The following is a 24,176-nucleotide window of genomic DNA, read 5'->3' as shown; positions in this document are numbered from 1 at the left end:
TAAAGCACCCGCTTCCCCATTTAGCTTAAAGTCAGAATACAGAAGTGATAAAAAAAGTGTTGATAAATCGCTAAAAAGCTAACATTTTTTGGGACATTATCTCAAAAGCTTGTGAGCTGACTGCCCTACTGGGCGCGTTCAAACGTTTTTGATATTACATTCATATTGTTTTGACATCATCTCACTGACGTATCAGCATATATAATCTTGAAACACAAAAATGATGTTATCATAGTAATGTTATAATGACGTTCATTGACAGTATTTTCCCAGTTAACACCATCTTCTAGATAATTACCACATAGAAACATATGTATGCTCAATGACCCAACATGATTATGACATATCCTGCAGAAAAATGACAGTTCTGTTCATCTCATGAGTGAAATCAAAAACCAAACACTCAGCAAAATCATACTACCACATTTGAGTGAAATGAAAGAGCCGATAGTTGTTGTTTAAAAGCTGTATTTGGAAGAAAAAAAAATCAGTTTAAAGTTCATTTTACCACCAGTAAAAATTCACGTTTTAAAGGAAACTCTGACATTGGTTGACCACCAAAAATGACAATAAAGAGAAAACAACAGAACCAGAATGAACCATTTTACATGTCACAAAAATGCAGGCCTGTCAGTAGCAGTTCCAAAAGGATGAAGGTGAAGATAATTCTAACACATTAGTCCAAAGTAAGTCCGTCAGGTATGGGGCAACATCAAGAATGCCAGTGAGAACACAGTTCATGCTTCTATTTCACCTTCAAAACAATGTTTCTTAAAAACTATCTACATGTTGAAAAAAAAATCAAAATCAAAAAAGCAGTGCAAGATTAATTAGAAACCTATTAGGCTTAAAATAAGTCGTCAGCAGAATATGGCCAATCCATTAGTTTTTAATGCAGCGACAATCTGAGATAGAGACAAAGTGATAATACAATGTACCCTTCCATAGAGCATTTGCAGTACTGTTTGCGAGCACCAATTGAGGAACAAAATCAGAAATGTAACACAAAAAAAAAAAAAAGCAATTACCTTACCACACAAGAGATCATGCTCCCTGCGAATGCATCAGAAAACAGAAGTAATTTCTGGGAGCCATTCAACAAGTTCACTGGATCAATCTTTTGAGACAATCAAGCATTATGCCTTTTTGCTCATAGTACAGCATTTTCCATTCACACAATCCTATCAAATAAGGCTTGTGGTCAAAGGAGGTATCTTTTACTTTGCAGGTTTATCAAAATATATATAAACACAAATGAATGTGTGGCTGGTCACAAAGCAATGGTGGAGAGTCCACTGCCCAAACGCAATGTGTTCATTTTCAGTTCTGCATTAAAGATATTCAATGCATTAAGGCATTTTTTCTTTGTTTGTAGGAATGCTAAACTCATCTGTTGCTTCAGTGCACTGCAATATTTCACAGATAAACAAAAGCCTACTCTCTGAATTTACATTTAAATGCTAGTGTACATACTTTGCTCCAATGCCTGATTGTCATCATTTTGTTTCACCTTCTGAAAAAGTAACACAGCCCAGCGTGTAAAGAAATGTCATTAAAAACTTTTACTGGTGGGAAAAAAAAAAAAAAAAAAATTCTAATTGTTTTTTATATTAATTATGTCTGTCAATAACTGTCATTAATTTTCTCATACCTTCACATCTACAATTAGAGTTATGGTTGCTGTGTTACAGTTTAGGCCATCAGCAAAAGAAAAGGATTTTTTTTTATTTTTTAGAAAAACTCAATATATACATTAGCTACCGCTTCAGTCTACGATTAATGTCTATAATTTATCTTCAAACAATTTGTGAATTACCAAATGTAACTGTGACCTTGATCTTCACACAAATGTGCATTCACTCGATTCTCTTTAGTGATTCAGCTTGTATTCATGTCGAGTCACTACAACAAATATACATTTTTAAACGCCTTTCAGGTTTTTTTTTGTCAGTGTTTCAACCACTTTGGTCCTGGATCTTTGTGACTAAGCAAAAAAGATACAGTCTTAAAGGGATAGTTCACCCCCCAAAAAAATGAAAATTCTGTCATGTCGTTCCAAACCTGTATGACTTACTTTCATTTGTGGAACATAAAAAAATTTTTTGTTTGTTTTTTTGTTGATACGCTCCAAAACAAAATTGCAGGTCATAAAGGTGAATAAATGACAATTTTTATTTTTGGGTGAACTATCCCTTTAATGCAATGTTGTTGTAGTGTGCTTGGAATATGTTTGGACTAACTGGTATTATAAACCTCCAGTATTTCAAACCATCTTTGGTTGTTTCATTACTCTTCTCTAAAATCCTTGAACATGTCATGGTGCTCTTATAACCAAGAGCAGTAGTGTAAATGAATTTAGTGTGTGGGATCAAGCGCGATCTACAGGGTCCACTTCCTTTGAACAAGCTCTCATAAAGTAGAGCATACATAACCCTCAGCTATACATCTGTATAGTCCAACATCTCTCCAACAAGGCCGCGATTCTTCAAAGATTTAAGCTACTTAACAGGAGGATTTAAGCGCACATGAAAGGACATTCTCCTGCAGACTGCCCTACATTGAAAAAACAACTTGATCTCCTCAGCTAATGTGGCGCGGCGCAGTGGTGAAAGTTTCGGAAGAGGAAAAAACCTGACACCTAACCCTTCCCCCCCTCCCCTTTATTATATTAAAAAAGTGGAAGAATGAATCGGAAAAGGAGGAAGCTTCATATTGGAGTGCAGCTCAATCTCAGAACAGTGTTTTAAACTATCACACTGTCACTCAAAACACAATAGGAAAACAAAACCGATATAGCTCTCTACGTTCATTAAAACAAAATTAAAAACGGTCTGAAACAAAACACCTCCAGTGTTTACCATTGCTTAGTGTTGTAACAGGAGCCTAGAGTTTTTTTTTTTTATTTTTTTTTTTTTTTTTATATAAAGTAAAAGGTTTTCTTCAGTAGTTGTTTTCCTGTTTAGATGGATTAATGAGTAGTGTGGTCCTGGTGCAAAAGATGAAGTGCAGGAAAAAAAAAGCTTGAGGTTTGGAACAAATCCATCAAATTGTTGCTTTACATTGAGGGCAGATTAGAATCTCCAAGTGGTTCATTTTCATACTGTCTAAACCTCCTTAACTCAGTTCACACAAAAGCAGTCTTAGAGGTCAAGCACAAAACCACTGAGAACACATGTTCTGGTGTTTCTGAATTAGCCAGAGAGGAAAACCTCTTCAAGCAGAACACTGTGAAGGATCTAATCATGTCTATTTCATGTCACCAAATGTGGTGTATTCTATTAGTGTAATAAAAACAGTGGTAAAAATGTTTGTTTCAAAAAGGCCTCTCAAGGTTCATAGAATCAATGGCCTTTTCTCCAAAAATTCTTGACCTGTACAATCATTTCAGATGTTTAAAGTGTGCATCTGGGTCTTTGCTTTGAGCTCAGTAGAGGGCCTGACAGATCCCGCCCCGATTTCTCTTCTCATCTCATGCGGTTTTGTCTCATGAGGGGAACAATGCAAGAGGGAGGGCCTGCTTTACTCAGGAAGGGATGCTTTAGCAACTCTTGAGCTGTGGCCCTCTGGGCAGGATCTCGCACAAGCATCCTGTCCAAGAATCCCTTGAGAAGCGGCGAGACCTATAGATACAGAACAACATTGTAAGCGGAAGAGCCGGACGCGCTTAATCGGGTCAGTTCACACTGGTTTAAACATTAATGTGTTTTTCTCCTTCATGGTTAAGCAAGAGGTTACAGGTCTACCTTGTGGAGGTTTTTAAGCTTGGGTGGCAAATTGTCTCGGATCATCTTCATAGCCTTGAGAGGAGGCTCATTGAAGTATGGCGGCTCTCCATCCACCATTTCAATCACCATAATGCCAAGTGACCAAATATCCACCTGTGGAAACAGTTTTGTTTGTATAAGCTGCGGTGCTGTCAGCAGTAATGCAACATAATATGAAAAGTAAAGGGGACTGGGACTTGCCTCTGGTCCATATGGGAGTCTTGAGATGAGCTCAGGGGCCATCCAATAGGGCGTTCCTACAAGAGACTTCCTGCGCTGCACCTCTTTAGAGACCTGGGCACAAAAGCCAAAGTCTGACAGCTTCACCTGCAAATGAGAACAGGGATAAAACCAAAAGAAAAAGAGGAAGTTATATTACTTGACAAAATAAATAGAAGTTTCTATTTTGGCTTGCTTCTTCATTGGGTTGGGACTGCATTATTATTTTTATGCATTTGCAGCTTATTCCTCTTTTTAAGTGTCTGAGCAAAACTTGTTGGTGTCATGGCAACAGTAATCAACACATGTCAGTCGTCCACCAATAACATGAAATTGTATGATTCTCCACGTCAATTGATACTACAACAAAAACTACACAATTTGCTTGCAGAGCTAGTACACAAGCGCAAGTACGCATACGAGAGTTTGAAAGCAGCCATCGGTCAGATCACTATCGAATTGAGTCAGAGCTTATTTATTTACATTTTACTATAATTTGTGTGCCAAAGTATGTTTCATTTTCTTAGTGCATACATATAATATCATATTTATAAATGTGTGAATAATCATCCATCGGTGGCTTAATTTTAATTCCCATCATATGCTCTAAAAAATTCACTGTTACATGAAATATTACACCTCAAATGAGCATGTGAAAGTGAAAAAAGCCCCGTTTGCGTCACAAATAATTGCTTAATGTATCTTTAAAGAAGCTTTTAAAATTTTCTGTGAAAGCTTCTGCAATACTTGCTTGACTAACTATGCTAGAAGTTATGCCCTCTGGTATACTGCATGAGAAGCAGAGTCAGACACATGCAAGAGGAAATGAAACATGTAAGGTCAAACACACATACATAGACAATCAGCCACTGCCGAGAAACAGCTGAGGGTGGCTTTAAGAACTTCCGCCTATTTTAACCACAGACACAATGAAACATAGACCCTGCTTAACAAACCACTATTTCAGAACCATCAAAAGGAAGATCTGGGTTTGGTATCATGGCCGGAAATTGCAGAAATATTATTCTGTGAATGCATTGACAAGCATGAAGCTACAAAAATGTAGCTGTTTGAGGTCTCTTAAATAAATAAATGATGGTAATGTTCTTGAGGTGTTTGTACTTGGTCAACAATTTAATTCTGATTTTGTTCACTCCTGACTTAATGGCACATTCAGATCATCTGTTCATCACAAGAAGAGACATGCTGGTCTTAGAACACAAAAGAACAGCTCGGTCAAAAACCTGTTTAAGCATCAACACTGAGGTTCTCAGAAAACACCACCACAATGACAGAAAGTAGGGCAGTTTTCTGATATCATAACACAAGTCAAAACATGTCACGTAAGGCTTCAGCTCATCTACCCTACTGCAGACAGTAGGGCCAAAGAACTGGTTATCATCTGACATAGTTGAAGAAGACTTTTTTATTGAAGAGCAGTGAGGGACTTACCCTGCCATCATGGGTGAGAAGAATAGAATCACTCTTAATGTCTCTGTGAATGACTCCCTGGGAGTGAAGGACCGAAAGCGCTTTCAGAACTGACAGACAAACAGTGGCGATCTGCTCCTCATTCATCCTGAAAACAGTCAAACAACATAACTGAAATGTTAGACATTGAATGAAATCTTTAAAGCCGATAAAATGATCACATACAGGCTGAATGGCATGCCACACTGGACTGCTGTGATACCCTGCCACCTAGTGGTACTGCACTTTTGCTCAGTAATGGGTGAATGGGTTAAAACTGTGCATATAAAATTTGTAATCAAATATGAAATGCATTATAATAGCTTTATTCAAAAATGTATAATATATTTAAATGTTTTTCTGTCGCAAAGACAACAGAGTGATTTATTTCCTAAATATTTGTGGTATTTCTCTTACTTTTCCATATTTTCATTTTGGTGGCTTAATAGACATGATGCAATAAAATAAGGCAATTTATTAAAAAAATAAATAAAAGCAAAGTTGAAAATACAACAATTATTTTAAACAATCTGAAAATACAGCAAAATAGAATAAAAAAGCAAAGACATTAAAAACTAATAGAACCATGAATTATTTGGTACCACTTCACAATAAGGTTTCATTAGTTAACATTATTTATACACTGTGTTAAAAATTTACAACATGAATCCATTTTCCAAACCGTGTTTTTGTCTTATCCTGAATCATTATGGTACACTTATGGTAATAAGTGTTTATATTCAGACTATTTCAGACTGGACTGGTAGGATTCGCCGCAGAGTATCACAGTAACTGTGTGACTCGCCATAGACATACACGGAGAAAAGTAGTTCCGGCTAGAATGTTCCTCTGCAAGACGCGTGCAGTTCTGTTTATTAACCGCTAGAGGGCCAAAAATCGCGGACAGCAGCTTTAAAGGGGTACTTCACCCCTGGAAAGATGAATGTGTATTTAAAATTGGTCATTTATGTAGTAGAAATGTGAAATTATTTTTGAATTTGGAGCTTTCTAGACTGAGAAAAGGCAGAAAATGTATTTTTGACTAATGTGGATGAAAGACAACAACTCCCAGAATGCACTTGTTTTGCTGCCCTTGCGAGGCCACGCCCAAACCACGCCTATCGGTTACAAATTCAAACAACTAGGCTTGCTTTGTTACATATTAATTCTATAAATCGTGAGTTAGTTCATACATTTACAGCGAAATGGTGCTAAATTGCTTTGTACCTGGATGTACACCCAAAACCAGGAAAGGACAAGTAAGTTTCCATCATTTTCCGATTAAGTTAAAGATTTGGAGCGATGTAAACAGTGTGGCTGCGGGCCATCAAACACCCGAAGTTTGGAGATGACACCGTTATAGAAAACCTAAAAAACCGCAGAATATGTAGTCTCCATTTCAAGCACGAGGACTACGAACCAAATATCCTTGCAATGAAGAGAACCATTCTGAAGGACACTGTGATACCATCGATATTCACTTTCCCAGAGGACGAACAGCCTGGGCATCTGGTACTAAGCATATTCGCCTAGAGGTAAGACTCGCTGATACTAGACTGATAACACAGTAGCCTATATGTAGTGTTGTAGGTAGCAGTAAAACTGCAAACTTAGCAAAGTAACGTTAGATAGACAATTACATATAAGTTGCATATAAGTTGACTGTTATCAAAGTAAAGCCACTGTTCTGTAAAACTGAGTTAGTCTATTTATCTATTTATGCTAACGTTACCACAAAAGCCTGTTGCTGTATTGGTTGAGATGACTGCAGAGACCGATACATTTGCGAGATGAACCACTGATGTAGTGCAGACTATAACAAAATATGTTAAGCTTAAAAATATAACTGACACCCACTTTTGATAAAATCTTTGATCTATGTCCGTGAGTAACCTCAAACGCGCATATGTATGGGCGTGGTGAAAAAACGCGGAACTACCTGCTATTACTGGCTGTAGTTTTAAGCCTCTGGCCAAAAAAGCATCAGATGACGCAAAATGACGATTTTTGCATCATCGGAGGCTTTTTTACAGAATAAAAATGCATAAATCTCTCATCTTGGGCTGATATGAAGGGGGAAAGCACGGTAATTCGAAAATACTAGTGGTATTCTACTAATACAAAGCTTAATGCTAAATCCTGAAGTAACCCTTTAAAAGGTGGGGTAAGTAGTATTCAAAAACACTGTTTGGAAGTTAGTCGGGCCAACAACACAACAAACAAAAAATTTGCAGAAAGAGATTTGATGAGACAATACAAAAGAGCTCAAAAGAATATCACTGGAAGCGCTTTAGGACCCACGTTAATATTAGAAAAGCTTTCCAGCGCTGGAGAGCGCTAAGCGGGAAGGCCTGAAAACAGATGCGGAGGTTGCTTTGATTCCGCTTCACACGCGAGTGTCATTGATTGTCTGGTGCTGCGGTGCTGTAATTTTTGTGCAGCTGTGATAAACAGACATCCACTCGCGTGTGTAACAGTGGCCAGCTAGTGAGAGTTGTGCTGGTAAACCACTGCGCACTGACGACCGCTAGAGAATGCAGTGTTTAACGTCATTGTTAGTGCTCTCGCCTCGCCTGCCAGCAGCGATCGGGGTTCGACTGACTCAGAGCAGGGTGGTTAGGATTGGAGGGTGAGTTCTGGAGGCAGAGCAATGAAGAGAGGGGTGGGTTTGTTTGGGTTGATTTCAAATATCAACAATGTCCAACAGCATTTTTGAAAAACAACTTACCCCACCTTTAACTACTTTAGTTAAAATGGACAGAATGAACAATACTTCTGTAGCATTTATTAATCTTAGTTAATGTTAATTATTAAAATCAAATGTTGGTTAATGCACTGTGAACTAACAAGAACAAACAATAAATGACAGTATTGTTATTAACTTACATTAGCAAAGATTAATAAACACTAGCAAATGTATTGCTCGTTGTTAGTTCATCTTAGTTAATATATTAACTAATGTTAATGTATGAGACCTTATTGTAGAGTGTTACCAATTATTTTAAACAGAATCTGAAAGTACATGTGGTTAAGTGCATAACTGAAAAACAATTAGTGATTGGACTTCTGAGGAATACTTGCCTGGTATGTGTGACGATGTCAGTCAAAGCTCCACCCTCAAGGAACTCCATGACAACCCAGAGTTCATCGCCCACTAAGTAACTGTTGTACATCTCCACCACGTTCTCATGGTGATAGTCCCGCATGATCACCACCTTAGAAACAGGAAACAAAGACAGTTTCCATTTAAAAATCTAATTAAGTGGCTAAGAAAAGGAGGAAAATCAACTAGCAATAATAATTTTGAAAATGTCTTCATGTACACTCTACAAACAGCGTTTACTGAAGAAAAATCACTCACCTCGTTAAACAGCAATTCTCGTCGCTGCTGTTTTCGTAGATCCATCTTCTTCACAGCCACCAGCTTGCCTGTGGTCTTCACTGTAGCGATACAAACAATGCCAGTGGAACCTTCCCCGATCTTGATGTAGTGGTCTAGATAAGTGCGTGGGTCCCCGGGGTCGACCACCATCTGTAGAGCAGCACGGAACTGTTCGTGGGAGACCCGCTGTGGCTCCCTCTGAGGTGAGCGAGTCTGCTGGGGCGGTGCAGCCGGGGCTGTTGGTTTTGGTGCTGGGGGTATCTGCTGGTTGTGAGGAGGCTCTGGGCCTAAGGCTGGTTGTGAGGCATGATGCTGGGGCTCTGCTCTGTGCGGCCCCTGAGAAGAAGTTTTACTGCTGCCACCCCGGACTGCCCCAGTAGAGGGGCCGTTGTGGTGGGAAGGCTCATGAGATTTTGCTGGTTTTAAATCCTGCATAACATGGATAAATGAGAATTAATATATATACATTAGTGTTGTCAAAGATATCAATATTTTTTGATACTGAAATATCTGAAATGATTCCAGTACTCCTTTTCTACAGCATTGATACACCAATACCAGATGCACGTTCTCACTCTATCTTTTCTCAGACGGCAAATTGATAGTTTGACACACATCTGCCTCCTCTCACTCACTCGTCTCATTCGCTCCGGGTGAATAGTATCGTTTCAAAAATAAAAATAGAAGCAGCATACTTATTCTAGAAACACAGTAGTATGTTTAATTTGATTTCTATGTACCTGACCGCTGGGGCTTCTTCCAGAGTCACTTTCGGCACGTGGGTATGTGTTGAAAGGTCGGCCAGTCTGCTGTGCGGTCTTTATTACTCCCTCTGTAACAGGCAGGTTAGGGGTGCGGATATTTGGCCCAGACAGTGGTCTCTTCTCACGGGGTGACTGTGGGCTGCTGTCCCTTCCAGTGTAGCTGGATTTGGGCCTCTTATCGTTGGCCCCCTCTCTCCTTACTACCTGATCATGATATTCACGTGGCTCTCTGTCTCGTTCTCTGTGCTGGGGCGGCGCGGCTGGGCCTCCTAACCAGTTGGGCTCTTTGTGTCTGCTGGGCTCCTGACCGCGAGGCTGCTGGTGAGGTCGGTTGTCCTCTCTGGATGAACGGGCTGGCCGCTGAGACTGTCTTGGGTCAGCACCTGGGTGCTCCTGACGCGGTTTTTCCCTACATAGACAAAAAACAGCCTCACTGTCAATATTATCATTGTAGTCACTGGAAACCGAAAATTGAATTTGGAGTAAGAGATGTCATTTGCGCACCTCTCTTTGCTGTCTCCATAGCGATCAGGATGTCTGTATTGGGGATGTTCTCCATTCTCATGGCCCCCTCCTGATGATCCGGAGTCTCTGCGTGGCTGTGGCGGTGGGCTGCCTCTCCGCAAGGAGTTTGAGCGGATCACCGACATGGTCTCAAACTCATCCAGGAGCCATGTGAGAGAGCCATCGTCACCGATCTTACGACCCCGCACGATCGCCTGTGCAATACAAACAGGTTATAAGTTATTTATGGTGAATAGATACGAGGGAAAAGGACAATAGAAATAGACACCTGAAAAATGCTAGTCAATGTTATTGCATTGGACTACAATTACTGACTTTACTCAACCAGAGTAACAACTTCCCAAAATATTTGATACTTTTTTACAATTGTAACACAAAAACTGAAAAGCTTAAATCAAAACCTAAACCAACAAACACAAGCAAACTCCCTCTCTCTGACCTTGCGTGGCTCTACAGTAGTGATGACTGTGGCGTCGATGAAGGGTTTGGGCCTCTTTGCCGTGTCTTCAATGAGGCTCTGCCATTGGCGCGGAAGCCCCACAAACTTCTGCTCCTGCTCATCAAAATCAGTGTGGACACGATGCTCAAAGTTGGAGGGTGCCGAGATCTGGACACGTTGCTTTTTTTTCTTGCTGAACATGGCTGCAGCAGAGCATCAGACCTAGAAGCAGGGAAAGACAAAAATAATTATTTTTGTTAATATTTTAGTGTATATTTGTTTAAAAAAGCAGTAGTGTACTGTACACAGGAAGAAATTGGCAATTAAACAGAGAAATGAATCAGAGAATGAATAAAGACATTATTCATTGATGTGAACATTTGTAATAATAATAGCATTGAATTAACATGATGGTTTCACACCTCATAAGCCCTGACAAAGATAATTATCAAATTCACAACCAAGCTTTATTATTAGCAATTAACACTTTGCCCTGTTCATTCACAAAACATGGGAGAGACACACAGTCAGCTGTTCAATTTAAAATGTCAGCGCTCTCACTTCACCTTTTCTGAGCATTTCAACAAAAGTCTCTTTATGCAGTACAAAACAAAGCAGTCCAGCTTTCCATGCTTTCCCTTTTCTCTGCATTTGCCCTGCCCATTCTCTCCATGGGTATCAAAGACACTCCCAAAATCCAAATACTGGACTCTGATATGATTGGGCCGAAACCCCCTCCCACACCTGACAGGCTGAGCCTGGGAACACTCAGCTGCTTCCTGGGACGTTGCAGCAGCAAGAGGCATTTTTCAAAAGTGTGAAGCATTTGAAGTGTAACCTGATCTTTTGGGACGATGTCAGCTGGGGCATGAGGTCACACCTTCAGCAGTCTTGGAATCCATGTGAATGTTTAATGAAGTGCTGGTTTCCAACATTGAGGGCAATGAAAACATTCAGAGCGAGTGAAGTACTCAAAAGTTGCAGAACTGGAAAATATTCAAAATAGCTTCCGGAAACAGTCTGCACAAGCACTGCAGAGGAAACATCAGTTTACAACATAGTGATGAGCAGTCATAACTCATTTGACATTTTGATGAGCAACTACTTCCACAAAGGACTGTGCTAAAAGAGCTATGTGTCACTCATGCTATAGTTACTTACTGTGCACCAGTTGCCAAAATGTACCCTGGAGCAAGCTGGCACTGAGGGGCCTTTTAAGGCCACAACAGGTGCATTTACATAGAGCATTGTATTCAGATTACAATCGGTTTAAAAGTCCAATCCGACTGAAAATACTCCATGTAAACACCTCAATCAGAATAAAAACAAAAAAAAAACACCCAAACTGGTTGAAATTTCAATCAAGAGGGGTGGGATTATCCTTTTCTAATTCACAATGCCATGATGCTTAAAAATTACCAACTTTGGAAATGAAATTGTAAAAATGTGATTTACACAGAAACGCTACAAGGTGTATATCTGCTGATAGATGCCTGCTTTAAAACATTTTCAAAAACATGTTTTTGAAACTTTAATCATTGTAGCCAATCACAGACATATCTGTTGAGTGTGTGAACACAATGGCCAATCAGTGGCATTTAAGAATCCGCTCAACAGCGCTCAAAATGCTAGGGAAAAATACTGGTATCGTCACATTTTTACAATTTCATTAACAACTTGGTGACAAAGTCAGTAATTTTGACAACCCTACTCCTAATTAGGACCCGAAATAGATAAATATTAAGTCTGCTTTTTGAAACAAAGAAAATGAAGATGGTTAGCATGTGACAACAGCGGCAAACTCTGTATATTTTTGCAGTGTGCGCATGTCAAAAGATTAAATCCGATTTGAAGCTTGTAACATAAAACATGCACATCAACCCGGTCACTTTATTTAGTGTTCATGTAAACACTAATGATTGTGATTGAATGACAAACAAAAAGTGTCCATGTAAACGTGGCTAATGATGAACTTGCTAGATCCTGATAGTGAATGCTGATAGGAAACAGGGAACAAAAATGAGCGAGCAAATTCAGACACTGGTGTCTGAATAATGAATGACTGAATGAATACTGTGAACCACAGACTTATTAGTATAATAACCTTACTATGAAACATGCATATTGTCAGCTTTGTGGTTGCATGGATGGCATCACAGCATAATTCGTCGTACTGTTATGTTGAGAAATAGATTCAGAATTCTCTTATTATCACCATTCTGATAAAAAAATAGCAAATTACAATTTAAAATACATTTTCTATTTTAATATATTTCAAAATGTAATTCATTCCTGTGATGGCAAAGCTTAATTTTTTTATATATATTTTACTGATTATTTTTGTGGAAAATGTAATTTAAGGATTCTTAGATGAATAGAAAGTTAAAAAACAAACAGCATTTATTTGAAATAGAAATCTTTTGCAACATTATAAATGTCTTTACTGTCACTTTTGATCAATCTTTGCTGAATAAAAGTATTAAATATCTTACACAGTAGCATACGAACAAGCAGTTAATTCATTTTTTTATATTGAAAAATCTCTCCCATTTAAACCTTGTAGCATGTTAACTAGAGATAATAACAGTATACAAATCATGAAGCAAATGACTTAACAATAATGTTACAAAAGTAAATGTGAGTCAAGAAAGAAAAAAAAAACAAACATTTGCATAAAACTGAGCTGGCAAACCTTTGTAATGTACAACACTCAATACAGTGTCAATATTCTAAGGAAAAAGAAAGTGAATGCTAAACCCAGCTTACTATTACATGCAGCACAGAAAAACTGAGGCTGTTAACTTGCACCTGTGAGAATGTTTATTTGGAACAGGTGAGGATCAAACATGAGTGGCAGGAGCAGGTTCTCCAGCAGAGATCTACAGCTACAGCTGCTTCACACGCATACAGAAATACAAATGCGTTCAAATGAATCACTTTTCCACAAACACTTCCTGTTCTATGACCATCAGTGACATCAGCCCACAAAAGGTTTGAAATGTTTACAAAAGAGCACTAAAAAACTAATCAATCAGCCTTTGTGTCTGACATCAAAAAGTGTAAAGCAGTTAAACTCGAACAGTCAAACACTTCCTGGTTGAGTCTGGCATTCCAGCCACATACCATTATGCACTGGTGAACAGTGAGAAAGACGTCTCTGTGGTCAACGCTGTCGAGATGGGCCCTGGCCAGGCAGACTGTCTCTGCGGATTGGCTTTTAATAAGCAGAGACACTGACCCCTAAAAACAGCCTAAAGAGTTGGGGAACAGATATTTTTGCAAAAGTTGTACGTGTAGCTTAGCAGAAACAGGCCTGCAGTGTTTGTTTTTACAAGCCCAGTACAGAACACTGCAAATACAGCTTGACCTTGGAACTAGTAACTCTGTCATTAGAGGTCTTCTTATCAGACCAACCCAGTGTTTACAGAGCCTGCTGCTTCTGTCCACTAAAATGCTGTGATTAAAACAAGAAGAGAAAACTAATGCAATGTTGCTTGGTTTAGACAAAGTTTCCCCCCAAACAAACTTCGTTTCCAAAATTTCCAGACAAAAACTTAATTTTGCACACATAACTAGTGGTCTCAGTCGTCACTTTGAATAGACATGGATCTTTTAAAAAAAAAAAAAATCCACAGGCCATTCATCAGAAACAAAACAGAGTCTCCTTTTGAATATTCCAGGTAATGCATGTATAATGCAACAAAAAACAACAGCGCTTTTCTTGTCAGCCAACAACTGTTATTTGTTATTTAGTCATTGTGTAACACTAAAAGCAGTAGCCTAACTCCAATGTGATAATGTCCCACAATGCTTTGCATGTGCTACACACACAAAGTCTTTATGTGCACTTGACTGCAGGTCAGAGCTTGATAGAGGGCTTTCTAATGGAACAGATTACACATCATCTCACCAAAGACAACAGTACAGTGTTCAGTGCAGTGACTCCCGAAACACACGTGCAAGTTGGACAGTGGCATCACTTTGCAGCTGATGGGTAATTAGGTAATGCGCTACTGAACAACTTACATTGAGGCTCAGGCTACAACAACAGATTCAACTCGGTTACAGAGTATCCTTGATCATTTTATCCATGGAATACTATCCAAAAAGAAATACTAAGCATGTTGAAAATGCTATAATATTAAAGGTCCCGTTTTTCGTGGTTTTTTGAAGCTTTGATTGTGTTTATAGTGTGCAATATAACATGTGTTCATGTTTCGTGTGTAAAAAAACACAGTATTTTTCACATAATTTACTTATCTGTATACCGCTGTTTCCACTGTCATAAAAATGGACTGATGACTTCCTTGTTCTATGAAGTCCCTCCTTCAGAAATACGTAACGAGTTCTGATTGTGCCAGCGGTTCCTGTGTTGTGATTCGACAGCTCTGAGCGCACCGTGCCCGGAAAAGTCACGCCTCTTACCATAACGTGAAGATGCACGCGCTCAGTGTTATTGTAAACATGTCTTTAATTTTACCCTATCAATTTGAGCCGGAATCAGACCCGGTGATTGGACTGCGGGATGAAAATAACAGCGTTTCGAACGACATGGCGACAAACACACTCTACAAACGCAACTCTTGTGTATTCCTGTGGGCGGAGGTTAGTCAAAAAACTGTTTTAGTGACGTCATTAAAGAAGGAAGTAGAGGGATGTAGTCCAAACTGGCCGTTCGATGTAGGCGACTTCTGTTAAATAAAATATCTTGGCATTGAACTTTGAGCTTTAAAATTTTACAGATTTTATTTATACTCTAACAACAACAACAACATTACACACTAACTAAAGTTTGAAACATGGGATCACGAAGAACGGACCTTTAAAACATTAGAAAATATTGTTGCTTTCCTACAGTGTAAAACTGAACTCTCTTATCCACTGTCATATAAAACAACAGCAAAGCTTTCTACATACACCCAAAAGCTCAAACAAAGGCCCTTATTGTGTAAATTGTGTAAAGATGCGTTTTGGGCGATTAGTAGGCCTGTCGCGATAGTTGATATATCGACTTATCGCACGATATATGGACATGACCTTGCCAGTTTTTGGTGACGCGATATATTGCCCATTATGTTTACACAAAAATAAATGTCACCGACATTTTGCCGATCGTGCTGCCTCTGTCATCTCGTCAGCTCTCCGAGGCGAAAGCATTCTCATGTGATCGTGTTGGCTCCTTCATACAGAGCTGACATCGACAGGCGGAAATATCCACTATTCGAGTCGATAGAGTTTTCCTGACAACTACAGACAGTTTGGAAGAATAAGTGAAAATGCAATCAGTTTCCGCAATCCACTGGTGCAAATATAAACATGACAGCGCAAAATGGTGCACGCTCACAGCTAGTTTCACACAGGACGTGGCAGTCGCAAGTGTCTAGTTCGTTTTCATAGAGAACGCGTTTTTGCATTCCACTGCGCCATTTTTCCATGGAAACGTCTTTGTTTGAATGTTGGACTCACGTCTTTCGCAGCATCTCGTGCATGACGGGGCACTAAAACATGGCAGAAAAGAAAAATAGATACCTCAACAGGCCATATTCGACTGCTAAATCTGTGTCTTTGTTCATATGGACATCTGACAAAAGCGTGCACCCTTACTTTACTGAGAAAATAAGGTCAGGGAAAAACTTGTTGATGGAAAATCTCCATATAAGTGCCTTTTTTTTCTACTTGTTATTTTGCAGTTTTTGTTAGCAAAGGTTTATTTATTCAACATTATTATTTTTTGACGCTTCAATTCCAGTATCTAAATATTCTTAAGAGTTAAGTTCATTGTCATTTGAAGGCGTGTAGGCCTACTTGCATTATTATGCTGTTATGTATGATTATATATTCAGTGGTATAAAATGGTCTTAAAATTGCATATTGCAATTATTTCTGGGGCAATATATCGCACAACAAAAAGTAGTTACCGTGACAGGCCTATCGATCAGATCACAAGTGGACGACGCTAAATACAGGTGTAAACAGGGTCTAAAACTTTTTGAGCTTGTCCACTTTCGACCACTTCCAGAGGTAGTTGAAAAGGCATATGACTGGATTGCTTTCACAGTGTAGATGCCCATGTTGCTGAATGTGTTCAAACAGCCACTAAAAGACCTACAGAACTGATGCATAAATTATGGAAAGCACGCTAGCCAGACAGGATTTAAACTTTGTTGGCTGAAGATGAAAAACATACCAAGCACAATGTTCTCTCACCACCGTTCCTGATTTCTAACACACACTCACTGCATTCAGCCGGTTTTGCAGCTGTCAGAGCAGAAACGAGAGCTAATGCTCTCTGAATGTTTTTCTGTTATCTCTGGGCGTGTTCATATTTAAATTGCACAAACTTATTTTGTCCATACAGATCAAAAGATCTGAAAAAACCATTACATTTACCTGCCCTAAACTCTCCTCTCGAAGAAATCAGGACAGAAGTGGTTGAAAGTGAACAAAAGAGACGGATTAAAATACCTAAACGGGTATGTGTCTTCCTCGTCCACCTGTGATCCGATCGACCAAAGCGCATCTTAATACCAGGTGGAAACAGGGCCAAAGTGAGATGGGAACTGATACGGCTTTATTGGCTGCTACCTGATACGTTATTAAAAGGTTTTGGTGATAGCATAATATATTTTATATATACATACACACACACATAACCATTCAAAGGTTTGAGGTCAGTCATTTTTTTTTTTTTTTTAATACTTTTATTCAGCAAGGAAGAATTAAATTGATCAAAAGGTAAAGTAAAAGACTTTTATAATGTTATAACAGATTCCTTTTCAAAAATGCTATTTGTTTGAACTTTTTGATTCTTCAACTTTTTGTTTAAGAAATCTGACCAAAAAAAAAGAAAAAAAAAAAATCCGTCTCCATAAAAATATTAAGCAGCACAACTGTTTTCAACATTGATAATACATTTTTTTTTCTTGAGCAGCAAATCAGCATATTAGAATGATTTCTGAAGGGTCCTGTGACACTAAAGACTGGAATAATGGCCACTAAAATGGACGTGAATACATTATATTTTAAAATCGAGCTGTGGAATATAATAGTTTTTACGCGGTAAGGCACGTGGAGATTCAAACCTCTAAATCAAAATAAAAAAGTTGTTTTAAATTGTAATAATTTTTCACAATATTACTGTTTTTGCTCTATTTTTGATCAAATAAATGCAGCCTTGGTGAGTGTAAGAGACTTCTATCATGAAATCAGAAGACAGGAATCTTTTGAATGGTAATGTATATGTGTTTTCTCGAGATAATTCAGTCAAATACCAGAATAGTTACTACTAGAAAAAGAAAAATATTCTTTGAAAAACCACCTTTGTAATACTGTCTCAAAGCAGCAGAAATAGAACAATAATGCCTATTGGAAAAAATCTGTACTGGTCGGGGGAAAAAAAAAAAAAAAAAAAAAAAAAAACTTCAATCACTTGTGACAAGGTAATGTCCAGATAGCAATTTCAATGGGGCAGACCAAGAAACTGAAAAACTGCCTCTCGAGCCAGAAGAAGAGTCAGTATCATAAAATCAGATTCATTTGAAAATCAAGTCAATGTCAATGATAAGCAACACAATGAGTAAACTGAATGTTTAAAGCTGTACCGAATAAGCAGAATACAACATTTAACACCACACTTTTGCTCATTCATTTCTAAATTAAATAATAAACATGAAATACTAAACACTGCTTTTGAAAGACAAAGTCAAACGCTGGGCTAAAGTAAGCAGTAGCATGGGAGATTGCACATTATGAGTGACCCTGTCTGGCACTGAAGTATTTAAAGAATGTTTGGAGTGCCCGGTACAGACTGCACCCCTGACTGAATCTCCCATCACACCTCCTCGAAGCAGACATATCCGGACAAACTCACAGCTGCTGGAAACAAGTAAAGGAGCAAAGAAAGTGAAACTGCAACCAACAAAAACATAGGAAGGTAAGAAAAAGGTACAAGAGATACTGGATGACAACCCCATTACCTATTGAGTAACATGTGAGAGTGATTTATCCCTCATTATAGTAGTTCACCATCAAAGATAAAGGCAGCATTCCAATTAGATTTCATGCTGCACACATAATTATGAAAGCACAGATAAACAAAACTAAAAGTGATATCTGTTTGAACTATGAGTCAGGGAAGAGCACAATTTACCCGATAAAGCCTACTTTATCATACTTGATATGTGAATTTCTAAGGCCTCCAAATTATCAACACAATCAAAACGTTGCTGAAAAACCTGTTGTACACAATCTACTACATGCCTTCTGCCCTGTGATTGAAAGTTAATACTTTTTAGCAAGTCAAATCCTTTTATAATGGTAAAATGTCTACCTTCAGGTCGTGGTACTTATTGTGAAATATTTAATGATTTTTATGCAGTGAACATAAAAATATTGTTAGATATGGCTCAAGAGAAATGCATTATATGTTATGCATTATATGTTCTGCCCCCACAATAAAAACTACAGAGCTTTGATCATAAAACTAAGCATTTAAAAAATGTTCTTACTAGGACATAAAGTATTATTGGGAGATATAAAGTGAATGACAACTTATTTATATGCATTTTATATTTATTCATGATTTAATGCCATATTAGCAGCGATGACTATATTCCTGGCAATATTAACAGTATTAAAAAAAAAAAATCATTACAATATCATTTAAATACATTGCTTACAATAATAATAAAAAAATCTTAAGAAGCAATCAGTATACAAAAACATAAATAACAATAACAATAATAGCAATGATCAGGGGCGTAGCAGCCATTTTAAAAGTGGGGGGGACAGCTGTATGGTGATGTGACACAAAGCTGATGTTCATAATAATAAATTCTAAATAGAATACCAATTGGCATTTTACAGCACCCCAGTGGCAATTTTGGGAACATGCCGTGATAGCTTACAGGAACCTATTTTTGTGAAATCATCCTCAAAATTTAAAAATACTGCAGGACTTTGAGACCAATGTGAGACCATTAAGGGTGTAACGATACGCTCAGGTCACGATACGGTACGTATCTCGATACGGAGTTCACGATACGATACGTATCACGATATTTTGAACAAAATGAAACTGAAATTCAAACAAGATTTATTAAAAAAACATGAACAAATTTCAATAATTTTCCTTGTTGTACATACAAGATCACATTTCAATAAAATAAATAAATATAAAAATTTAATAAAAACCTTCTGTATTCAAATTAACAGTTGAATAGGGCTGTCTGTCACTGAAAAAAAATGTTAAATTTAACATGAACTTAGACGTTTACATATCGCGTCTAAAAACGCGTGGAAGGCGCGGCCGCACCGCTTCTCCTTCTTCCCAAAGCGCTCGCGCTCCCGTGGCGTCGGTCGTTGCTATGCAACCATGAACTGAGCTCTCCAAGAGGAACAGGATGTTTCTGCAAAGGATAAATGATTTCTAGCCCTTGCATTAGTTCTACTACGAGATATATTGATGGAGATAAGATATAAAAACCACCATGTACAGCTATGATCAGCTGTTCGGCTGAGCTTTTGATGTTTTGTTACGGAAAGGCCATAGCTGATCGGTTGATTCTTGTCACACGACCTGCGGTGCGCTTGCGGCATTCTGAGAAGTTGAGAATTGCATGCGCGTCGCGACCGCGTTGATCCCATTATGAGCACGCCTGCCACGCGGCTACATTTGAAAATAATAACGGACTTGCACGCGGAAAAGACGCAATATGTGAACGGCCCCACAGAACTTCTTAAAGCAAAGCATCGCAAGCGTCTTTTGCTTTTCTGTGAGCACAGCTGTTGCTGTGGCACTGCGGTGAAAGAAAGCCACGACTTTTCTCACGCGACCATGCAAGAGACTGACATGAGAAACGTTTAAACCTGCTTGCAAGATTCAATGTGTGCGCGAAACACTTACTGAACTAGAGAGCTGATTGAGACAGGATAACTCTGGGAGTTGGAAGGGGTGTGTCGCGATTCTGCCTTCTCACATCGCGATACAGGTTCGTGGACCTGCGTATCGCGATTTCGGTTTTATATCGCATATCGTTACAGCCCTAGAGACCATCTATACTTTATTTAGATAAAGATATTTTATGATATTTAAAATATTCTCTGCATTCAATAATAAAATGCCTTAAACTGGAAATTCAGTGTTTAATCTTGTCATTATAAATTACTCTATTCTCCTATTTGATACTGTTCAGTGCTTTGACACAATCTGTATTATTAAAAGCACTATATAAATAAAGGTGATTGATGGTTGATCTTTTGTTTTAAGGAATTAAATTGATGTGTAATTCCTTAAAATATTGGCAAACAGTTCCAATTAAGAAAACACTGCCTTAAAATAGTCAATCTGCTTTTTTTTATACAAATCTCACCTGTACACATTCTGGAGAGGTTGAGCAACTGTCCCCTCTCTCTGTCAGTGACGTCACAGCCTGCCTTTCCTACAGACCAGTTAGGACATAAAGTAGAATATTTACATAAAGTATAAAAAAATATATATTTTAAATTTGATAAAGTATTTTAAGATATTCGGTGCAAAACAAATTTGATTTATTGTGAAAGGATAATTCTACTCCGCGAGCAGCACGTAGGCAACAAAAGACAGCAGAAACCAATAATTTGTTACGTCTCATTTAGCAGACGCTTTTATACAAAGCAACAAGTAGGAGAGCATTTAACACACTGAATCCGGCGCGACGTGACGAGGTCCATACAGGTTCTGTTGTCTTTTGACGTTACAGTAGTTTAAATCATAACATGAAAACTTTATCGCGTGATTCGTGTCATCACGACATACTGTAACATACTTACAGTGTGTGTTTGAAAAAAGGATGTAATCGTCCTTTGCTTTTTTTCTGGGGTGCATTTTATCCCAGACGGCGAATGAACGAACGAAAACTCACAACACCAACAAGAGATTTGAAGCTCATAGCAGACGCGCCCAAGAGATGATTCGCTCTGTGATTGGCTGAATGTTAGTTCACTCAAATCTAAGTAACAAATCAGAGAACACTGCCGGTGCCGGAAATATTCACGCTGGATCCAAAAAAATAGCAGGGGTCAGAATCACCAGTTTCTAAAAGTGCGGGGGACGTGTCCCCCCCGTCCCCCCCGGTTGCTACGCCCCTGGCAATGATAAATGTCAAAGAATCTTTCAATTTAATTTGTGATAAAAATTCTTCCAGGAGAGATGATTTTAAAAATGTCCATTAATATATTTTCTGAATTAAAAACATTGTCTAATATCATTTAAAAATAGACATTCTATTAAAATATGTTTTACACTTAAGAAATTCTTACTCAAGTCACAAACCAGTTTCTCAAGACTCTTCACTATGAATGAGCGAGTCTTAAATGACCAATAGGACATCGTGTATACACAACATGTTCATGCATAAATCAATAAATCAATTCCTTGATTTATTACTGGATTCACCTCATACAGTTTGTTATATATATATATATATATATATATATATATATATATATATATATATATATATATATATATATATATATATATATATACACATTCATTCCATTCTATTTGACATACATTTTAAATGTAGAGCTTCAGTATGGGTTCATATGCATTTTATACACAGTCTGCTGTACAGTTATAAAGACTTCATTAACTATTATGTTACAAGGGAAGCTATCAGAATTCATCGTTTCGGAGATATAAATAACATCTGCACCAAATTGCATGTTTTTTCTCAGTTTGGGCCTCTGAATATTATTTATTTATTTAGGTGTGAGAGCTTTATATTATGACTATATCATACTATATGGTCTATAAAAGCCTGACATGATACAAAATAAAAAAAACAAGCGCAAAATTATCAGGTTTTATTTTGTCTAAACTGTTACATTAAAAAATAATAAGGTCAAACAAGCCGACTTGCTCTGAATATGTTGATGAATGATTTAACAATTGCTTTACACCACTTAGAAAATTAAGTTCTCTTTTAAACGATGTAAACAATTACTCTCATGATGCGATACATAAGACTAAATCAACCAGAACCATTACCACCAAAGGTCTCTAGAATCAACTTGGCTCACCACGGTGCTTTTGAGAAAAGCATCCCAGAAACGATACTACAGGTGCAGCCATACACTCCCCACTCAAAACCATCGATACCAAACATTACATGACTCGATATTCACAATTTGCTTTAATTTACATACGGAAGAAACGGTGGGTGATAAATGTACTGTACACTTTGACAGTAATCATATGATATTTTATGTAAAAACAAACAAATAGCTTAGTTACTGTATGGACAGTGTCAGCATCACACTTTCCAATCAGACACGTGAAAAAAATCGCTCTATTTCAGGGATTAACAAGCAAGTCTAATTCATTTGAATCATTTGTGTTATTTAATTACTGTATTATGTCACTAGCTGCTCTATTAACTCCACCAGTAACACTTCAGTCAAACTTTCAAGTAGTTATAGGCGCCTTCTGACACCGATATAACGAATAATTCATTCCTTTCCAGATAGCATTTCAGGAGCAGCTCACAAATCTATCTCTTGGTCCGAGTCTTGGGTGAAAAGAAGGACTGGAATGATGGCAATATTTGCAAACTACTGTAAATCATTCTCAATCTAAAACTATAAACACAGATACACGCTTCAGTGGCATTAGAAACACAGTTACTTTCCAGTTAGTATCTTTTGTGACTTAAATGAATGTTTTGACACCAAGCTACACTGCTAGCAGTGAGGAATTAGCTAAATTAGCACGACGAACAAAACTCACCGAAACTACAGGCTGACACACAAAACAAACTGCGATGGCACACAAACAACTCGCGTTTGTAACACAGATCACGTTTAAAAAGTCCTACCTGTAGTGAGAAGAGTGTTCGCTGAAAAATAAACTTCATATGGTCGGTGAAGTTTCTTTAGTGTAAAGTTAGCTTAAGCGGGCTAAGTGCGCGTATCAGTCTCACAGAAACCCTCGCGAGCGCGCTGCTCGTGCTCTCTGCGCCATATTCACGCTGAAGCTTCATCCGGGGAACTGACCGTTGCGCGCTGGCCCCAGCATGCCGCGCTCACAGCGACCGCAATCATGTCACACTTCAGTAGATCATTTTCATGTATGTGTAATTTATATTACTTTGTTTTGTTAATAAAAAAAGCCTGCTCTGATTGTAAGTGTAATAATTATGAAATTAACAAGAAATCAAAATATTTACGGTCAAAAAGTGCACAATAAGAGTAATCCAATAATTAAATATGATAAATGAAGATTATTATCTTATTTTCCAAGCAATATTAGTACACAAGTGTATTAAATCCACATAGAAACACTAATTGTGACACCTCATGCTTATGGTGTTATCTACACAGCTTTTCTGAAGATATCCATTATCTGTCCTTTTTGATGTTGCAATGTCATTCTTTGAAAGTGAAGAACAAATGTGACCCTGGACCACAAAACCAGTCATAAGTCGCACGGGTGTATTTGTAGCAATAGCAAACAATACATTGTATGGGTTAAAATGATCTATTTTTGTTTTATGCCAAAAACCACTAGGATATTAAGTAAAGATCATGTTCCATGAAGATATTTTGTAAATTTCCTACCAAAAATGTATCAA

General features: G+C 37.9%; 1 protein-coding gene across 2 annotated transcripts; it reads right to left on the bottom strand.

Moving 5' to 3' along the window:
• Window positions 1-451: 451 nt before the first annotated feature.
• Window positions 452-24,068, bottom strand: pak4 (p21 protein (Cdc42/Rac)-activated kinase 4). 2 transcript variants are annotated; one of them, XM_048160904.1, is made up of 11 exons: window positions 21,373-21,706; window positions 20,934-21,002; window positions 10,564-10,785; window positions 10,104-10,318; window positions 9,576-10,008; window positions 8,815-9,264; window positions 8,535-8,668; window positions 5,436-5,562; window positions 3,966-4,091; window positions 3,744-3,878; window positions 452-3,620 (listed from the first exon to the last, which is right to left on the bottom strand). In XM_048160904.1, exons 3-11 carry the CDS (start codon window positions 10,762-10,764, stop codon window positions 3,465-3,467), a joined length of 1,977 nt encoding a protein of 658 aa, XP_048016861.1. In that variant the 5' UTR covers window positions 10,765-10,785; window positions 20,934-21,002; window positions 21,373-21,706; the 3' UTR covers window positions 452-3,464. The 2 variants fall into 2 exon arrangements, with proteins under 2 accessions (XP_048016861.1, XP_048016860.1); XM_048160903.1 differs by lacking the exons at window positions 20,934-21,002; window positions 21,373-21,706 and adding an exon at window positions 23,421-24,068.
• Between the last annotated feature and the right edge of the window lie 108 nt (window positions 24,069-24,176).

Source organism: Megalobrama amblycephala, linkage group LG16 (genome assembly GCF_018812025.1).
Source record: "Megalobrama amblycephala isolate DHTTF-2021 linkage group LG16, ASM1881202v1, whole genome shotgun sequence".
Classification (NCBI taxonomy): Eukaryota; Metazoa; Chordata; class Actinopteri; order Cypriniformes; family Xenocyprididae; genus Megalobrama; species Megalobrama amblycephala.
This window is presented reverse-complemented; position numbering and strand designations above follow the sequence as displayed.

Excerpts from the sequence above, each read along its gene's own strand:
- pak4 (XM_048160903.1), bottom strand. The coding sequence starts at position 10,764 with ATGTTCAGCAAGAAAAAAAAGCAACGTGTCCAGATCTCGGCACCCTCC. Across the intron at positions 3,879-3,965 it reads GACTCCCATATGGACCAGAG|GTGGATATTTGGTCACTTGG; the intron begins GCAAGTCCCAGT and ends CTGTTTCCACAG. Across the intron at positions 3,621-3,743 it reads AGCTTAAAAACCTCCACAAG|GTCTCGCCGCTTCTCAAGGG; the intron begins GTAGACCTGTAA and ends CTGTATCTATAG.